General features: G+C 44.2%; 1 protein-coding gene across 1 annotated transcript; it reads left to right on the forward strand.

Moving 5' to 3' along the window:
- Nucleotides 1–1,184: 1,184 nt before the first annotated feature.
- On the forward strand, nt 1,185–18,514 carry LOC126481007 (neuropeptide-like protein 32). Its single transcript, XM_050104461.1, has 2 exons — nt 1,185–1,342; nt 18,160–18,514. Exons 1-2 carry the CDS (start codon nt 1,328–1,330, stop codon nt 18,439–18,441), a joined length of 297 nt encoding a protein of 98 aa, XP_049960418.1. The 5' UTR covers nt 1,185–1,327; the 3' UTR covers nt 18,442–18,514.
- The last annotated feature ends 1,970 nt before the right edge of the window (nt 18,515–20,484 follow it).

A 20,484-nucleotide genomic window follows, 5' to 3' on the forward strand; every position in this document is an offset into this window, starting at 1 on the left:
CTTCGACATTTTTTAAAAAGTTGTTACAGTTGCGAATACCTCACGTCTCGCCACTGAACTGGATCATATACAAAAAGCCCTAGTTTACCGTAAATATCCTCCACAAGGTCACTAATACACAAGAACAACAAGAGTCCCAAAGCACTTCCCTGGGGAACACTCGAAGTTACTCCTAGATCTGGCGACGACTCTCCCTCCAATATAACGTACTGCGTCCTCCCTACATAAAAAAAAAAAAAAAAAAATCACCAACCTAGTCACAAATTTCGCCTGATACCGCATTTGATTGTACTTTGACAATTAGCGTAGATGTGATACAGGGTCAAATGCTTTTCGGAAATCAAGACATACTGTATTTACCTGACTGCTTCGATCCAAAGCATTCAGTACGTCACGTAAGAAATGTGTGAGTTGTGTTTCCCATGATAGATGTATTCGGAATCCGTGCTGGTTGGCATTTGGAGGTCAGTCTGTTCGAGGTATCTCATTATATTTGAACTCGGAATACGTTGTAAGATTATATTGGGGGCGCTAGTTTAGCGTATCACTTCCACTTCTTGCTTCTAAACGGGTGTGACCTATTCATTCTTCCAACTACGGGGAACAGTTTTTTATTCGAGGGATCTACAATAGGATAGGGGCTCTCTCTGCTGCGGATTTATTATAGATTCTGATAGGGGTTCCACCGGGCCCTGGAGCTTTGTTCAGTTTTTACAATTTCAGCTCTGCCTCAGAACATCGTTTCAGTGCTATTAGGCTTAAATTGGGTTTTCTGTTATAAAGGTCAATAGCAAACCGTTAAATTCCGTCTGCGTATTGAAGTCGGATGGAGCCACTCCAGGTACTGAATATGTCACATGACGTCTTTCACATTGCCATGACACGCAGGTTCTGGAGCTGGAGAACGTTGCACAGTGTTTTCAACGGCGGTCGGGCGTGAGTCAGACGGGCATGCTGGCAGCTCTGCCTTCCTCCGGACGAGCCCTTTCTACCCGGGGCGGAGTGAAGGAGACCGACAGCCGGAGTTCAAGGTCCCGGCAACAGCCTCTGCGGCGGTCCCTCCCCCGGGCGTTTCTGGGAGGGGAGCTCGAGGCTAGGTCCCGGCTTTTCTTCCACCCCTCCTTTTGTCTGTACCTGCGAGTATCTGTAGGCACGGTGTGGGAGGAGCTAAGCTCTTGCACGCTTCCAAAGCGACCGCAATGACTGCCCCATGACGGCACCCCGGCAACGTATTTAAGGTTCCGCGGTTCGCTGCTGGAGGCAGAGCGTGTGGCGCTACACCACACCACACTAGCAGCTTGACCTGAAGCAGACGACAGACTACGCCATGTTCCGCCTGTCGGTGAGTGCCGTGCAAACTCCTGCCTAACTCATCTACATCTACATCTACAGCCATACTCCGCAAGCCACCTGACGGTGTGTGGCAGAGGGTACTTTGAGTAGCTCTATCGGTTCTCCATTCTATTCCAGCCTCATATTGTTCGTGGAAAGAAAGATTGTTGGTATGCCTCTGTGTGGGCTCTAATCTCTCTGATTTTATTCTCACCTTACTAGTGGGTCACGTTGACATTGTGTTCCATTCATTCTCTCATAGAACGCGTCTGATTCATATATTTCGTACACAAATCTTCTTCTTACGCTGCGATGTGTTTGACTACATAATTGTTGTCCATATTCCTCTATTATCCGCAGGAAACAAATTTTCCTATCTTTCTTTACCGCCCGTTTCTATACCTCCATTCCTCTAGTCATTAGTTAGTAGTACAGAAATATAAGGAGACTTTTTCCGCAAATTTTCATTCGCACTCTGAAAATGTTCACTATTCTCATGTTTTCGTTCGGACCATACATCTTATTATCTTCAAATATTCACAGTAATTCTACGAAGTAAATGGATATTAAACGGTGGTAACTCATAGGGCAACCAAATAACTAACACATGGCCTACTCTAAAGAGAAATCGATCTTATATTCACAGATTACATATACAGAATGTTCGCTCTTACTTCACAGAAGTTTCATGCAGAATGCACAAACCACTTTCAAATGTATTTTGATCCCGTCATCCCTATAGTGAAATAATTTGAAAACGAATTTCCTAGAGCGAAATATTCCAAAACTATTTCTCCTCGAAAGGAATAGCAGTTTTCAGTACATATCGTAAATGTGACTGGGATTTTTGATGGCCTCGATGTTTCCCCGAAAAAAAAGGAAAAAAAAAGTCGTAGTTGTCGCCTCGTACTTTTGTGATATTTCAGACCGAAACTAAAAGTTTGCTGTGTTTATCACGTTTTTACAGCGAATCTATCTGAAGGAGAATTTTATAAGTCCAAATATGGGATATAGAAAAATATTTTTCCTTTACCTGTGAACCAGTTTTCTGTACATCTCCACAATCTGACTGGTACTTACTTGCAGTATGAGGCTTGTTTAAGTCTAATAATGCTTCCATAAAGTGTACTTTTTACCCAAAGCCTTTGTGCTAATTCAAGTTGAGACTGCAACTTTTCTCACTTTTCAACTGACATTTTGTTTGTCTATTCTGAAAAATATGTATCTTATACAACCGTCTCTACCTGTGTAATAAGTTTCTCAACTTAAACCTTGGGACTTAGTTTCCCGTTATTTACAAGATATCTTCGGGCACTACATGTCTCTGAGAGCAATTTTTTATGTTGTATCCTAAGACGTACATGTGCCTATGAAGATGTTTTCAAATTCTAATGCACTGAAATGAAGGTAATTTGTTACACAATGAATGATGTTACAATAAACCTGATTGTTCGTTAACATTATGAGAAGTGTATTCCATTCAGAGTCTGAATGCATTTCACGTAGATCGAGCAACAGTTCCTTGCATGCTAAAAATCGATGAACTAGAATATTGAGTATGTACTGCATTTTTATTTCAGTTCTGGTACGTCCTTTGTGATTTATCGTTTAGCTGCACATATAGGACAAAAGATATCTTCAAATTACTGTCGTCACTTTTAGGATACAGGTATTCAAAATATATGGAGAGGTGATAGATGAATCTGAAATAGGTTCTTTCCAACATCATTCAAGTCAAAGTTAGTGGCTAACACTCAAATTAATTTTATTACCTTTGTCTCTCTCGATGTATCTTGTAAATAAACAATGAGGCTCTAAAAGTGCAAACGGAAAATCTGTAGTTATGTCCCCAGATTCGCCATCTATAATCACATTTACAGTTACCTAGCTATATCAGTTATAGAAATGGTTGTTTCACCAATCTCAAGACTGATTTCCGCTCGTCTTATTCCAGTCTGAGCAAGTACACAGAAAACTAAATGAGGATGTAAACTCGTATACTCAACTTCTATGCTGCATTGTGTTATTAGGTACAAATTTTTTCCTTTCATCGTAGTTGTTTTTCTCTTTTTTGTATGTAGTTTTCTAATGAAAATGAGACACCCAACTATTCTATCAAGAGAGGCTACTCGTAACAAGTGATCGAGCGAGGTGGTGCCGTGGCTGAAGCAACTTAAATTTTCAAGGATCCGGAATAAAATTCCTATCCGCCCCCCGGCGACTTGTATTTTACAGTGGTAATAATATTGTAAATGTGGCCAAAACGGACTGCATAATTCTTGCAGTGAACACCGATTTACCCTTAGGTAACACTACGTTAACACATTCATGCGCTCTATTGTACAGGGTGCATTCTCAACACGCTTCCAACGGAAATTAAAGCTGTGAATGATGCAGCATATATTTTCAAATAATGGTTAAAAGGTTTCCTTGTACTACACCTTTTATATTCTGATCCTCGTATTAATTTCGAATCATTTACGTTATGTAGTACTCAGACCTTTACGGTTCCTTAAAGTTTTGTTCCGTTCTGTAACTTAAAAATTTGTACATCAACCATCGTCGGTTTTGGTGTTAAAAGAAGTAGACAAATAAAATAAATAAAAATATACCGAACAGTGTGCAAATTAGAATAATGCAGCTGCAGCTGACTATTCGCTTAATGTTGACCACAATGACAGAGGAATGTTACTATTGTATCTTCGTCTGATCATCTTGATTTGGTCACAGACTTGCAAACACAGTTACACGTCTCGCAGTGTATTTGCAGCAGAGTTACCTTATGCCATTTACGAGATAAATGATTCCAGTCTGCACAACCGTTTTTAGATCTGGAGATGGTCGAGTAGATTGAAAGTGCCCATCTTGTTATTGACGTGTGCAATCGGGACTGCAAGTGAAGAGTGATTGTTGGTAAGGCTCTGTATTAGCCTCAATGTCTCTAATTTTCTCGTGTGGTCATACGTCCCTCAAAATGACCACCACAAGAAAGTTAGAGAAATTAGAATTATTACAGAGTTTCACCGACGATAATTCTCCCCACGTGTCATTCGCAAGTGGAACAGTTAAGAGGAAGGAGGGGTCAGTTTGTGGTACCAGAAGTTGCCGCCGCCACCCATAGCCATAGGTGACTTGCAGAGTAGATATAGATACACCAAAGGCTGCTGAATCTCTATGTGCAATACCGTTACATGGCCCCTAATCAGGATTTATATTTCCCTCGATGTCGATAAACCTTTGCAGGAAAAGGTAGAGAGAGCTACGGACGATTCTCCAATCCCTCTTTGTTCCAGTGAAGGCACTGTTCATTGTCTAACCACTGAAACGTCAAAGAGGCATTTGAGCCAAATCTTCCCACAGGGGGAGACTGAATAGCCATTCACAACCACTAGTAGCCCTTCAATTATTTATCCATTAGTTTCAGAACCACCGAACATAAACGGCATTGCTTGTTGGAATACATAAACGGGCTGTGGAAGAGTACGCACTGTCAATGATCTATAGTTTCTCGCTGTTGGGTACCTCCACGTCAGTTTACTCACGGAAGCCCGCGAAATTCGTAGGTACAACAATATTTTCAACAAGAAAAAGGGGGCAATACAGTGACCATGGGCTCAAGTCTAGTCTGACACTGGCTACTGTCGGACAGAAATCCGGTGACGTCCAAGAACAGGCAACGCGTCACTTTTTTTTATTTGTTCTCATTTCGAGAGATTCAATCAGTTATCAGATATCACTAGGGTCGTTAGGATAGATGGTTGCAAATTAGATGGAATTATGCAGTGCAACTGAACGAACATTTTTGTATGTTCCGATCATCAACAAATCTCCACGTTTCTAAACGAACTACAACCCTTCATGAAGTGTGTATGCGAAGCACTCAAGCTCTTTACTAACAGTAAGCGTATGGTGCTTGGAGCGCGATCAGTTACGTTATGGACAGGTGACTAAAGTGGTGACAAGTGCTGTAGTTACTGTCTCGTGTAATAGACAAGGCAGTAAAAATGTAAACAAATGAAGAGCAAGCATGCAGCTGCAGCAGGTAGCTGCCCTGTGAGCACCGGTTCTCCAGGTGACGTGGCGCCAGACAGACCTCTTTTGTTTTTATGAGAGTGTTAAAAGGATACCTGGGCTGTTGAGGTGGGGGGTGGGGGGGGGGGGGGGAGGGAAGGATGGCGTCAGTAGGGGGGTAGGGGTCAGCCCACGGCTCGTCAAGGCGTCCTTGGGTGTACGACCTCGTACATGATTCACTGCGGCTGCCTCCAGAGCAGCTATGGAACGCAGCTGCAGGTGCGTCTTCTGCCGGCACGGCAGCCCTGCCCCTACGCGCGCCAATACTTTGCTGGTTTCCCCCGATGAGCTCTCGATGTGCGAAATACTATCAGGCCCACGTTCACCAAGCATTCAGCTGTGTTTTGAAACTACAAGTCACAGTCGAGCGAGCTGGTGCTGGGGTTCAGTGGACACGCACTGGGGAGGACGTTCTCCTATCGCTATATTTTCACACTGTCACTTGAAACTGAAAGAGGCAAATGTGAAGTAGCATTTCACATAAGCCATTTGTGGACTGCTAGGGATAAATAAATCCTTACATGCCGGTTCTGTGATGTTCTCGGTTATGCGGACAGCTTTTTGTTCAAAATGGTTCAAATGGCTCTGAGCACTATGGGACTTAACTTCAGAAGTCATCAGTCCCCTAGAACTTAGAACTACTTAAACCAAAATAACCTAAGGACATCACACACATCCAGACCCGAGGCAGGATTCGAACCTGTGACCGCAGCGGTCGCGCAGTTCCAGACTGTAGCGCCTAGAAACGCTCGGCCACACCGGCCGGCGCGATTTTTGTGTTTAGTGCGCTCTTAATGTTCTTTCTGCGATATAAGTATGGTTAAATAATTTAAAGTCTTCATCCTCAGTGCATATAACAACATGTGACATTAATCCAAAGTGTCTCATAGTAAACAATATTGGTTACCATAGAGCATACAGAGGTCTAACGTGAACATGTTTTTCGCGACTGATTGCTGTTCTTGACCCCATTGTCCATGCTCCATTGTATAAAAATGTCTTGTTTAAACCATGTATAAAAGAAAAGACGATAGTCAAACGTACAAAACAATGAATGTGGTAAGTACAGTTCATTAGTCACTGATAAGGAAATATGAACACATCCCGCTCGTAACTAACAGTTTGAGCAGGTATACAAATAATACAAACAGTTTAGCATCTCACATTCAACTCAACTCATTTTTTCTTCAGGTAGACGAAGTGATATCTTTAATAAAAAAATAATGCTAATAATTTAAATGGAACTGGATGACAAATAAAAAAATATGAAGAAATATTTGAATGGCATGCTTTACGTCTTTTAAATTTTCCTTATGACTTCATTAGCATTATTACCCATGCAGATCGTAACACGTGATTACTTGAATACGAGGACGAAGGTAACATCATAAAAGTAAAAAATCTCTCGCAGTATCAGTGGTCGATTACTGTGCAGACACCACAAACTCTGAACAGTATTAACTGAACAAAGAATAAGAAGAGCTTAATCTTTTTACCCTTGTAATAACTTGACGATGCAATTTTAATATATCTGAAAGCTCAAGTAGTAAAACAACGATCCTATATCTGATATTCTTCGGTACAATAAAATGGGAATTTCGGAAGTAGCAGCCGGGACTCGTACCATTCTCTCTAAATTGAATAACGAATTTAAAAGGAAAGCCGGAACATGGACTGGCATCAGCAAAGTAATATCTTTATCTGCACGTCTCGCGATGTTATTTAAATAGCTATAATTTTCTAATAAAATGTCGATTAATAAAATAACGTGTGTCGAAATGGATACTGCAAGGGCAAATTAAGGCTCTCTTTGCTGAAAATAGAATATAGTTAAATACGATATTGGGCGTGGTATCTGGCATGTCTCAAGCAACGTAAACAGGTACTTGTTTTCCCTGGGGGCGACCAGTGCCGCAACTGCTATCCATCTGAGTGACTAGAAATACGCCCCCTTTGCGCTTTTACTGGCCTGCATCTGGTGTCACTTATCGCGTAGTATCTCCATCTGCTCATTTTCCCACTGACACGCGACTCTCTTCATGATTGACGGAAAACCATTTCGCCACATTCTTATCGGCGGTGCTGAAGAATGAGCTTGCTTAGTCCCATATTTTCCCGAGAGTCCTCGTAGCCAGTAGGACAACACATCGTTCCCTTGACACTGCGACAGGACAACGTTATCGTGCAAGCTGTGGGCCATTTTTTGTTTGCTGGGTAAATCTACTGAATATTCAGTAGGTGGTTCTGCTTTCGAATTCTAGTATACAATTTAAATTTGTCAAATGTTACTCTAGCAAAGCTTACACAAGGCTCAAGCTCACGTTATCACCTTTCCAGAACTCTCCAAATTTAAGTTCGTACGTCTTCCATGAAACTGATTTTATGCTTTCATCCTACCGTATGTCTCTTCATAGCTTTAGCTCGGCAACGTCTTACAGGAAGACAACAGAGGTAATAGATGCGTCAGCACTGTACGTGAGAGCTGTGCATGTGAAAGGAGTTCATGTGAAGAGAAAACAGTCCATGATTCTCAATGGGAAGCATCACTTGTAAGAATCCGCAGATACGCAAGGAGTTCAGTACCCTGCAAGAGGCGCGTTGCGCTACGGGTCGTGGGACTTTCTGTGCTAAATCAACGCCCCTGTGAAGAAAGGCTGCAATTTGCCATAATCGCCGAGTAATGCCACTTAAGCTTGCGGCTTTGCTTCTCGCCAGCCTGTATAGAGATGACTAACCGCGTCGCGTGCCAAGTTAATAAACGTAACTGCTGTTTTTTGCAGCGGCTCTAATTCTGTCTGCAGTAATAGCTGGTGTTCCGAAGTCACGGTACTTGATCTCTCACTCTCACTATTACATTACTTAAATCCGAGTACCCTTGTTGTCTTCCGACAGCATGAGTTAGCTGTTACAAAAGCCAACGTAATTTCTGTTGCGAACTGCATGCTGAAGGACTGCAGAGTAGTTGCAGTCTGGTAGTAACGTGCAGTCGCGATACTTTTTTTCCAAATTTATACAGCGGCATGAGGTTTCTCAGTTTGTTCACAGACAACGGTGTCATGTACAGGAAAAAATCTTGGCGGGATAAGTAAAAGATTTTGCCGAGAGACGTGGTATTAGCAACTGGTTTACTAAATGGAAGCCCCTTCGAACATGCGTAAATTCGTTTATTGAATCCACACACCATGGTCCGTATACTACACCGTGGAGGAGAGTTTCCAGAGATGTGGAACAAGAAGAAGTGGGCACGGCAGGCTACCTCTGTAGAGAAGACTAACAACAAAATTATTAGCAGGGTTTCTGAGACTATGTTGTCCTAGATGGCGAAAGTGACCGCCCAAAAGGAAATGTGTTTTGTGTCGCGTCAGAAGGACGCTATTCGGAAATATATATGACACGACAGAACATGCCACAATTCACTATCTGAGACACCTTGCTGAGGCAAAAAGGTTTTCATACGCTCGAATTCTATTCCTAACCTATAGGATCATCATTAGTCTGTTAACGCATTGCTCGGTATCGTTACCTCTTTTCACCAGTTTCTTACGTGGCTGAATCTTGGACTAAACGTCTCCACTCGCAATTATGTTTATCGCTTTTAACATAACGTCAAGAGGCAGATTGGTAGTATTGTTAGCTTGGTCCAACCATCTACTGGTTGCTGTTCCTAGTTGTCATCTGCTTTCGATTTTTCCTTGCTAGATGGTCTTTTCTAAATTGTCGACTTCTCTTCTCACAATGTACCCACATATCCGGAAGTATCTTCGGATGACACAGATGTTCTAACTTTCAACTCGTTTCCGAAGTGTTTGACTTCCTCACCAGAACGTATTAACGGCGGAGATAGAAGGAATTCAGAGATGTGCTGCTAGATCTGTAACCGGCAGTCCAACCAGAACGAATCATAAGAATTGTTTAGAAATCTGACAGGGCAACTTTGAGAAAAAAGCGACGTTAATTTCAGTAAACACTGTTCGACATAGTTAACATTACAGATGGATGTGAGCCACCAAGCATTAACTCCCTCTTCTAATCTCTTCATCTCAGATTGACACACTCAACGTCATTCACTGTCTGTTTTGTATATTTCAGTGTCTGTCTTCCTTACAGCTTTTGCTCTCTGCGGCTCTCTTTAGTACAATGGAAGATATTCTTCGACATCTTAGCAAGCGAAATGGCCCAAGCCGGCCGGTGTGGCCGTGCAGTTCTAGGCGCTTCATTCTGGAACCGCGTAACCGCTACGGCCGCAGGTTCGAATCCTGCCTCGGGCATGGATGTGTGTGATGTCCTTAGGTTAGTTAGGTTTAAGTAGTTCTAAGTTCTAGGGGACTGATGACCATAGATGTTATGTCCCATAGTGCTCAGAGCCATTTGAACCATTTTTAAAATGGCACATTGGTCAGCACATTAGACTCGCAATTGGGAGAACGCCGGTTCAGATCCCCGTCTGGTCATCTAGATTTAAGTTTTGAGTGAGTTCCGTAAATCACTTAAGGTGAATGCCAGGATGGTTCCTTTGAAAGGGCACAGCCGATTTTCTTCCCAATTCCGAGTTTGTGCTCCGTCTCTAATGACCTCGTCGTCGACAGGACGTTCAACACTAATCTTCCTTTCTTTTCTTCCTTGATGTCTCAACGCATAACATCCTAGGCCTTCTTATGGTTTGGGTTTCACGTATACTCATTTCTTCGCCGTCTCCCTACAGATAATAGACGATTCCTAACAGAGGGCTTTGGTATAAAAAATTAATGGTCAGAAATTAACATCTATTCGAATGAGTAACCTACTCCTTACAGCAATCTGCATCTGCTCAAGTGACGGCGGGTAGTACTAAAGGACTGACGATATTCGTTGACAGAAATAGCCCACTTGTTAGCTTAAGTTGCTTATGGCTGCGGCATAGCTTCTGCTCCAGTAGTACCGTCACAACTAAGTTCCATGTTAAAGTTGACGAATCTCCTCTTACACGATCTCTCCGTATTTGAACCGCGTGACCGCTACGGTCGCAGGTTCGAATCCTGCCTCGGGCATGGATGTGTGTGATGTCCTTAGGTTAGTTAGGTTTAAGTAGTTCTAAGTTATAGGGGACTGATGACCATAGATGTTACGTCCCATAGAGCCATTTGAACCATTCCTTTCAGATTACGCTGATACAACAGCTCCCTACTTAGCACTCATATACAACCGCTCGCTCACCGATAGATCTGTACCTACAGATTGGAAAATTGCGCAGGTCGCACCAGTGTTTAAGAAGGGTAGTAGGAGTAATCCATCTAACTACAGACCTATATCATTGACGTCGGTTTGCAGTAGGGTTTTGGAGCATACACTGTGTTCAAACATTATGAATCACCTCGAAGGGAACGATCTATTGATACGTAATCAGCATGGTTTCAGAAAACATCGTTCTTGTGCAACGCAGCTATCTCTTTATTCGCACGAAGTAGCGGCCGCTATCGACATGGGATCTCAAGTTGATTCCGTATTTCTAGATTTCCGGAAAGCTTTTGACACCGTTCCTCACAAGCGACTTCTAATCAAGCTGCGGGCCTATGGGGTCTCGTCTCAGTTGTGCGACTGGATTCGTGATTTCCTGTCAGGAAGGTCGCAGTTCGTAGTAATAGACGGCAAATCATCGATTAAAGTCCGCCCCAGTAGCTGAGTGGTCAGCGTGACGGATTGCCGTCCTCTGGGCCCGGGTTCGATTCCCGGCTGGGTCGGAGATTTTCTCCGCTCAGGGACTGGGTGTTGTGTTGTGTTCATCATCATTTCATCCCCATCCGGCGTGCAGGTCGCCCAATGTGGCGCCGAATGTAATAAGACCTGCGATATGGCGGCCGGACCTGCCCCGCGAGGGGCCTCCCGGCCAATGACGCCAAACGCTCATTTCCATTTCCATCGATTAAAACTGAAGTGATATCAGGTGTTCCCCAGGGAAGCGTCCTGGGACCTCTGCTGTTCCTGATCTATATAAATGACCTGGGTGACAATCTGAGCAGTTCTCTTAGGTTGTTCGCAGATGATGCTGTAATTTACCGTCTAGCAAGGTCATCCGAAGACCAGTATCAGTTGCAAAGCGATTTAGAAAAGATTGCTGTATGGTGTGGCAGGTGGCAGTTGACGCTAAATAACGAAAAGTGTGAGGTAATCCACATGAGTTCCAAAACAAATCCGTTGGAATTCGATTACTCGATAAATAGTACAATTCTTAAGGCACCTGGGTGTTAAAATTACGAACAACTTCAGTTGGAAAGACCACATAGATAATATTGTGGGGAAGGCGAGCCAAAGGTTGCGTTTCATAGGCAGGACACTTAGAAGATGCAACAAGTCCACTAAAGAGACAGCTTACACTACACTCGTTCATCCTCTGTTAGAATATTGCTGCGCGGTGTGGGATCCTTACCAGGTGGGATTGACGGAGGACATCGAAAGGGTGCAAAAAAGGGCAGCTCGTTTTGTATTATCACGTAGTAGGGGAGAGAGTGTGGCAGATATGATACGCGATTTGGGATGGAAGTCATTAAAGCAAAGACGTTTTTCGTCGCGGCGAGATCTACTTACGAAATTTCAGTCACCAACTTTCTCTTCCGAATACGAAAATATTTTGTTGAGCCCAACCTACATAGGTAGGAATGATCATCAAAATAAAATAAGAGAAATCAGAGCTCGAACAGAAAGGTTTAGGTGTTCGTTTTTCCCGCGCGCTGTTCGGGAGTGGAATGGTAGAGAGATAGTATGATTGTGGTTCGACGAACCCTCTGCCAAGCACTTAAATGTGAATTGCAGAGTAGTCATGTAGATGTAGATGTAGATGAACGTAACTTGTGAATATCTGACATCATTCGGGAACAAGCTCATAGTTTCGCCACTCTGCAAACAAGGATCAAATATTTTAGCGAAACTCACGACATCTTTATCATGCCAGAATTAGATAGAAACAATACCTCCGTCTCCAGGAATGACTGTAATTGCCCCGGCGTTGCAGATTCAGCTCAGAGTACTGCAGCTGGAGATAAAGCGACGTAATCAGGTGGCAGATCGTCTCCACGAGCCGTATTTAGGAACCTCGATCAGGAGTGTAGTTTCAAGAGTGTAGTTTGTAGATGATTTCTCACATTCTGAGCGACCGCCATGGTAATTTCTGATCGCAGCCTTGGAAAGAGAGCGAATATACATTAAAATACGTACACACACAGAGACAGGACAAAGTATAGGCATTCGTAAAAATTTGGCGGACACGATTTTCGTATCTTAGGCTAGAAGGTTTTGGTGGCGACAGAAAAGATATTATCTTACCTGATCACACGCGTAATAAAAAAGTGGTCATGGCTGGACGATTATCATCAGCACCGGACTGTCTCTCGCGGTACAAACGGTGAAAGATCAGAGGAAGATGATACACTTGTCATATTTATGTTTTAATTTGTTGGGCTCAGTTAATCAAGCTAAACACCCATACTGTACGTCTTTAGTACTGTTGACTTCATTGCTATGTATCTGAAGCGCTATATGTACAAGACACGCATCAATATCATGTACATTTCGCACTCACACATTAGGTATCAGCAAATATATAAGCACAAGTTGACGAAATGCCCGCAGATCAAAAAAATTGTTTGTCACTGACAAAAAAGAAAGACGAGTTACGTTTTGCTCAAGAGATACCATTATTAGATATATATTACATGACTCATTTCTATATTTATGTTACGAAAAATGTTCGTATGCAGTGTTATAGGAGCCTTCTTCTAGCCACAGAGCACTTTGCTCTCCGGAAGCTAGTGTGGTACCTACCGCACCAAACATTCTGATTTACTCTTTACCAACATTTTTCCTTCATTAAGTCAAGTCAGTTCTAGACGATGTATTACTTGTTTCTTCCCTATCTTTGTTAAGTGTGTTACATTATTGTTAATGAGACGTAAAGCGCAAATTAAGACTACAGGAATTCTTTTACAGAATATATTACTCAATAGCGTATTTTATTGTGTCGTAGCCTAATCCAGGCTGATTTTGTCAATACGACAATACTTCGGCCACCAGAGTCGTATTTCCCGAAAGTTATCTACAGTTATTTTTACCTCAGTTTTTGCGTCTGACGTCGGAGGTACTCTTTCCGTAGCTCCCAAGGTCTCTTCCTCTTTAAAGTAACGCCACCGCTGCGCCAGAAGGTTGTGCGCCGCTTTGAAGAGCCCAGAGACACTCGCCAACTAATGGAAACGCCGGCTTTCGTATGGTAATGAGGATCCAAGTCCATTCAGCGTGAATGCGGGGACGCAGACACTCGCGTCATTTGCAGTCAGTGCGATGGTGCAAGTCAGCGCCGCGTTCATCCCGCCTGCAAAACACTGGTCGGCTCTCCAAGGTTTACTCGCTGATGACTTGCCATCAACAACAGAAAGTCCTCATTTCAGCCAAATGCGCAGATTTTGGTCCCAGTGATATAGGAAGGAATTTACACCTACTACCGTACTGTAACGGGAACATAATACACTCCTGGAAATTGAAATAAGAACGCCGTGAATTCATTGTCCCAGAAAGGGGAAACTTTATTGACACATTCCTGGGGTCAGATACATCACATGATCACACTGACAGAACCACAGGCACATAGACACAGGCAACAGAGCATGCACAATGTCGGCACTAGTACAGTGTATATTCACCTTTCGCAGCAATGCAGGCTGCTATTCTCCCATGGAGACGATCGTAGAGATGCTGGATGTAGTCCTGTGGAACGGCTTGCCATGCCATTTCCACCTGGCGCCTCAGTTGGACCAGCGTTCGTGCTGGACGTGCAGACCGCGTGAGACAACGCTTCATCCAGTCCCAAACATGCTCAATGGGGGACAGATCCGGAGATCTTGCTGGCCAGGGTAGTTGACTTACACCTTCTAGAGCACGTTGGGTGGCACGGGATACATGCGGACGTGCATTGTCCTGTTGGAACAGCAAGTTCCCTTGCCGGTCTAGGAATGGTAGAACGATGGGTTCGATGACGGTTTGGATGTACCGTGCACTATTCAGTGTCCCCTCGATGATCACCAGTGGTGTACGGCCAGTGTAGGAGATCGCTCCCCACACCATGATGCCGGGTGTTGGCCCTGTGTGCCTCGGTCGTATGCAGTCCTGATTGTGGCGCTCACCTGCACGGCGCCAAACACGCATACGACCATCATTGGCACCAAGGCAGAAGCGACTCTCATCGCTGAAGACGACACGTCTCCATTCGTCCCTCCATTCACGCCTGTCGCGACACCACTGGAGGCGGGCTGCACGATGTTGGGGCGTGAGCGGAAGACGGCCTAACGGTGTGCGGGACCGTAGCCCAGCTTCATGGAGACGGTTGCGAATGGTCCTCGCCGATACCCCAGGAGCAACAGTGTCCCTAATTTGCTGGGAAGTGGCGGTGCGGTCCGCTACGGCACTGAATAGGATCCTACGGTCTTGGCGTGCATCCGTGCGTCGCTGCGGTCCGGTCCCAGGTCGACGGGCACGTGCACCTTCCGCCGACCACTGGCGACAACATCGATGTACTGTGGAGACCTCACGCCCCACTTGTTGAGCAATTCGGCGGTACGTCCACCCGGCCTCCCGCATGCCCACTATACGCCCTCGCTCAAAGTCCGTCAACTGCACATACGGTTCACGTCCACGCTGTCGCGGCATGCTACCAGTGTTAAAGACTGCGATGGAGCTCCGTATGCCACGGCAAACTGGCTGACACTGACGGCGGCGGTGCACAAATGCTGCGCAGCTAGCGCCATTCGGCAGCCAACACCGCGGTTCCTGGTGTGTCCGCTGTGCCGTGCGTGTGATCATTGCTTGTACAGCCCTCTCGCAGTGTCCGGAGCAAGTATGGTGGGTCTGACACACCGGTGTCAATGTGTTTTTTTTTTTCCATTTCCAGGAGTGTATATTACTGGCCTCCTCCTTACTCCACTCACGTGTGGATAACTGCAAAAAAACTATCTCTACACTTCCAAAGATGCTCATTTTTTTCAGATATTGGCTTTACTGTCGGCTGTTTTAAGGTACAGGGATCGAAATAATACTATTCTTCAGTTTTAGGATCTGCGTCCCTGGATATAAATCGTCTAATTGACTGATATGGCTCAGGTATTCATTGATACACCCATTTTACATACGATTTAATCGGGAATGTACAGTGTCTGAACTTGATTTCTGTATTCGTAGTTTTGATCCTACAGAATTTTGTTTCAGGTGATATACTTAATCTGTTCCGATTCCAGTCGGCCGCGGTGGCCGAACGGTTCTAAGCGCTTCAGTCCGGAACGGCGCGAGTGCTACGGTCGCAGGTTCGAATCGTGCCTCGGGCATGGATGGGTGTGATGTCCTTAGGTTAGGTAGGTTTAAGTAGTTCTAAGTTCTAGGGGATTGATGACCTCAGATGTTAAGTCGAATAGTGCTCAGAGCCATTTGAACCATTTGTTCCGATTCCAATAGTAACTCTCGCTAATATTACTCATTCTGATGGATTATTTTACTCAGATACTGAATTGATCCATTTGCTGGTCTCATAATTAATTATCAACTAACCTATCACAGAAATTTGTTCAGTGAAGGGAAAATTGAAACCTAAAATTTTCATCTACTTCATTCATCTGTCGTATCTTGCTTGCTGTCGTAGTGATCACCCTAGTGAAGAAGGATACAGCATCCGTAAGGGCCACGCAGTCAATATACATCTCTTTGAGCAACAGAGATAACCTGAAGTGGACATCTTTTTCTTCTTCTTTGAGCAAGTTCCTGAATGAAGGTTCCCGTACGATCAATTCCAATTTCTTTCTTTTTCTGAATAAATTCTTCAGTTTTCAGTAAGGACCACAATAGTCGCACAATAGTAGCTGTCCACTTCACAGGCGATTACAGCTTAAACTCAGTCGCCAACCCTAAGGCTAGATTAGATATCACTGTTGTCTATTGGGCAGTGTACTACAATGATGACATGGCCCTGGCTTGTTCTGATTTGAAAATCGACTCTTCCATCATGCCAGGAAGAACATGCTTTCTGAAGTGGAATCCTTCATGGAGCAATTATCTAGTTTTTGCTCAGATTTGATGTATACAAGAAATTCAAAAACATGAAATTCATACTGTAGACGCTATTAGAATACACGTTAAATGACAGGACATATTCCATACGTGGTAACTCTGATGTCCCGTCGGTTGATCATGCTGCAGCAGATGCATAGTGACGCAAATATTTTTCTAATATACTATATAGAGCATACGAATTACTATTTTCCAGGACTAACTGAGCAGGAATTACTTCACTGGTGGAAACTGATTTTTCCATGCGTCTTTATTCACCAGCTGTAGTCTGCCCAAAATGAATCTGAACTTCCGACACTTCAGGATAGAGTTCAGTGCTCTGTTGGATATGATTTAGGGCGTACTAAGAGTTTCCTACCGAGTTAAAAACTCCATTTTTTTGCACAATATTACAAGTGACTCAGTCGTCTTCGTGAGATGTTTGAAGCTGTCTGGACTCCAACAGAACTGTGCACAATAATAAAATTATCAATTCGAATGGTTCAAATGGCTCTGAGCACTATGGGACTTAACATCTGAGGTCATCAGTTCCCTAGACTTAGAACTACTTAAATCTAACTAACCTATGGACATCACACACATCCACGCCCGAAGCAGGATTCGCACCTGCGACCGTAGCGGTCTCGCGGTTCCAGACTGTAGCGCCTAAGACTGCTCGGCCACAGCGGCTGGCTTATCAATTCGCCTGGTAGCCTGAAAATATGTCATCTACCAGCCACCCCTAGAACACCTCGGAAAAGTTCTGGACGTATTTCTATTGCGTCTGTGTAGCGAGAGAGAGGGCAGCAGATACACTTTTGACATTTCAGTATTATAACCTGATCTTTGATTACGAAACTTTAGGAGCATGCTACGGCACTACTGATATCATAGAACCCAGACGCATTCACCTTTGAGTCCCAGTGTCAACTCTACGGTGTGTATAAGGTTACCATATCCACTCTCATTCACACCATATGATGTCCTGCCACCGAAAGTCTTACTTTTTATCTTTTTTTTCAGATGCATTACAGAAACTGAATTTCGATTGTAAGAACTTCGTAGTAGAAAACATTTTAAACAGTACCTTGTACTGAACTTCGGAAGTTTGTTGGCTGGTTAAGAGCTTGTTTGGCGTCAGAGTATCACAATATAAATCCCGAACGTCCAACACATAACATAATATTAGAAGAGAACCCAGCACACTACACTTACGTACCTTTGCAGTTTAAGATAATTTAAAGACTACGAGGTCCTGAAGGCTTGCTAGTATTTATTAGGTAATTACAGGCTGAACACTTCACATCTGGAAAATGAACACTGGGAAAAATGCCAGTTAAGATGGTTCGTATCATACTGAAATCCATCTGAAGTGGTTTCTCGCACAAAGAAATGGAACGGTTTAAGTAGAACAAGTACTCGTCCTTCCAGATGTGGAACTAAGATGGACATGAAACTTCCTGGCAGATTAAAACTGTGTGCCCGACCGAGACTCGAACTCGGGACCTTTGCCTTTCGCGGGCAAGTGCTCTACCATCTGAGCTACCGAAGCACGACTCACGCCCGGTACTCACAGCTTTACTTCTGCCAGTATCTCGTCTCCTACCTTCCAAACTTTACATGCTTCCCAAGTCAGGCTGCAGATATTTGCTTCAACAATGGCGCCAGGAGGTGTTCTAAGATTCGTGCTTTGTGTTTCAGTTGCTGGTGCTAGCGATGGCGGTGACGGTCGCCTTCTGCATCCCCGCAGACGTCGATCCACAGCCAGAGGAAGCCCAGGAGACGCTGGGAACCGCCGAGTCTGCGTGGGGCGGCCGCGGCTGGGGCGGCTGGGGCGGCCGCGGCTGGGGAGGCGGCTGGGGCGGCAGAGGCTGGGGAGGCGGCTGGGGCGGCAGAGGCTGGGGAGGCGGCTACGGGGGCAGAGGCTGGGGCGGCGGCTGGGGCGGCGGCGGCTGGGGAGGCCGCGGCTGGCACTACGGCTGAAGCTGAAGCCTCACCTGCCACTGTTACTCACTCACTGTTGCTGCCAATAAACTGCTCTCTGTTTCCACTCTAATTTGTGTTTGAATTTTGTATCACATCTCCCTCACTTGTTTCACCTCATACGGCCTCTAAAGATATGTCATACTCTCAAAATAAGTATTCCTATACCTCATTACGTGCTGACTTTTTAGTGTTACGACGTATGTATGTGGCTGGAATTTAATTTACTCGTATGACATACAATGAAGAGGAGCATAAGCTAATAACTCAATAAGTATTATAACAAAGCACATATTCCACACATTCCTTTAGCTTGTACAGCAAAAACAAACTGCAAGGTCTTGGTATGGTTTAAGTTGACTTACGTGATACAGATAGTCACTTCTCAAATGCTGATGAATTCTTCTCGGGTTATCAGCCGAGTGGTGGTGTCGTCTTGTCGCGACGTTTCAATGAGTTTCGTACCCATCATCTTCGCCAGTAGATGATGCGTACGAAACTCATTGAAACGTCGCGACAAGACGACGCCACCACTCGGCTGATAACCCGAGAAGAATTCATCAATGGAATACGCCGAGAAAGACTGCAGTCGCATACACTTCATAAATATATCATCATAAAGTTCACGATCAATTTATGGAAGAAGTACGTACATTTTATAACATACTTTTAACGAACTATTGATAGACTTCCTCCTACACATGTCATGTCGTCGATACTCCCAAACATAAACAGTGTATGGATTAATAGATGTAGTGGATTGAGAATTCTTTGTGGTATCGCGTAGTATGCAAATTACCAATGAGATTTCCCTATCCTAGGAGCCAATAATACAGTGACATCAATAATTTAGTGAACTCAGACAGCAAAAGGTTATCAGAAGAGGGTATTGATGTATGAATGGAGCACATTAGTTATGCTAATAAAACGTGAAATGTTTGCAATTACTGCAATGCCTTTTACAGAAAAAGGAACTTATGAATCTCAGAGCCCATATGACTAGGTGCGGACACGACTCAGTTATTAAGGGGCGGTCATTCACAGTGTGGTGATGTCAGCGGCGGACGCTGTGCCGGTACGGCGCATCACTGATTAGTGACAGCAGCGAATCGGCAGCTGTCATCGGCGACCCGTGGCTTTATTGCAAGGCGGCGATGTCCAGGTACAGTCTCTGCATTGATAGCTCGTTGTGTGTTGAGCGGCCAAAGCTGTGACATCGAGATGTTGGGAGGCGAGTATAGGCAATGGATCGAAGAGTTCTCATGTCCTCCTGGCATCCGTATTATATCACCGACTATCTGCTCATCCATCTTACTCTGCTAAACTCAACAGCTCCTCGAAATTTCCTTGTTCTCGATGTTGTCATTGGCGGACTAAATTTGCAATGCCGCCCAATGACTAATCATTGTTTCACGACAACACCTTTCAGTGCTGGGAAATTTTCTATCTTCTGTGGGTTGGTGTGTGACTCGAGAATTTGCATCTTTCTCATATCACTATCAAGGCTGTTCCAAGCGTTGGTCACACACTGTTCCATTGTTTTTCTGCATTCCTAAGTTGCTGCGAAAGCAGTCACACAACACTTACCTGTAACAGTTGTCTCTGTCTGAGACCTGGACAGTCTCATGTTCCTGCCTCGTTTAAGAATTTTCTGTCGTTTGTGATTTATAATCAACCTCCTTACTGTCCAGAAAATTTTTTTTTTTTCTAAGCAGGCTGACTTCTTCCACAGTCCTTTAGTTTCACACGCCTCCCTGTTCAAATTCTTGGTGCTTTGTGTCTATGCTCCGTTCCAGTGCCCGTGGAGGTGCTTGAATTCTTGACATGTTCTCGCTTTTTTTAAGGCAGATAAAAATGGCTGTTGCCGGCTACAACATTCACACACATCCACTAGTGCATTCTTGACACTTTTGTGTCTACCCTTTTTCTAAGTCAATGCATGGGTCCCTCAATTACGAGCACTTTCCACGTCCTTCACCAGGCTCTACGCAAGGTGTCCATTCATAAACCAGGCAAAGGCATCCTCTGGGTTAGCCCCTGCAT

The sequence above is a fragment of the Schistocerca serialis genome, chromosome 5 (assembly GCF_023864345.2).
Source record: "Schistocerca serialis cubense isolate TAMUIC-IGC-003099 chromosome 5, iqSchSeri2.2, whole genome shotgun sequence".
Taxonomy (NCBI): Eukaryota; Metazoa; Arthropoda; class Insecta; order Orthoptera; family Acrididae; genus Schistocerca; species Schistocerca serialis.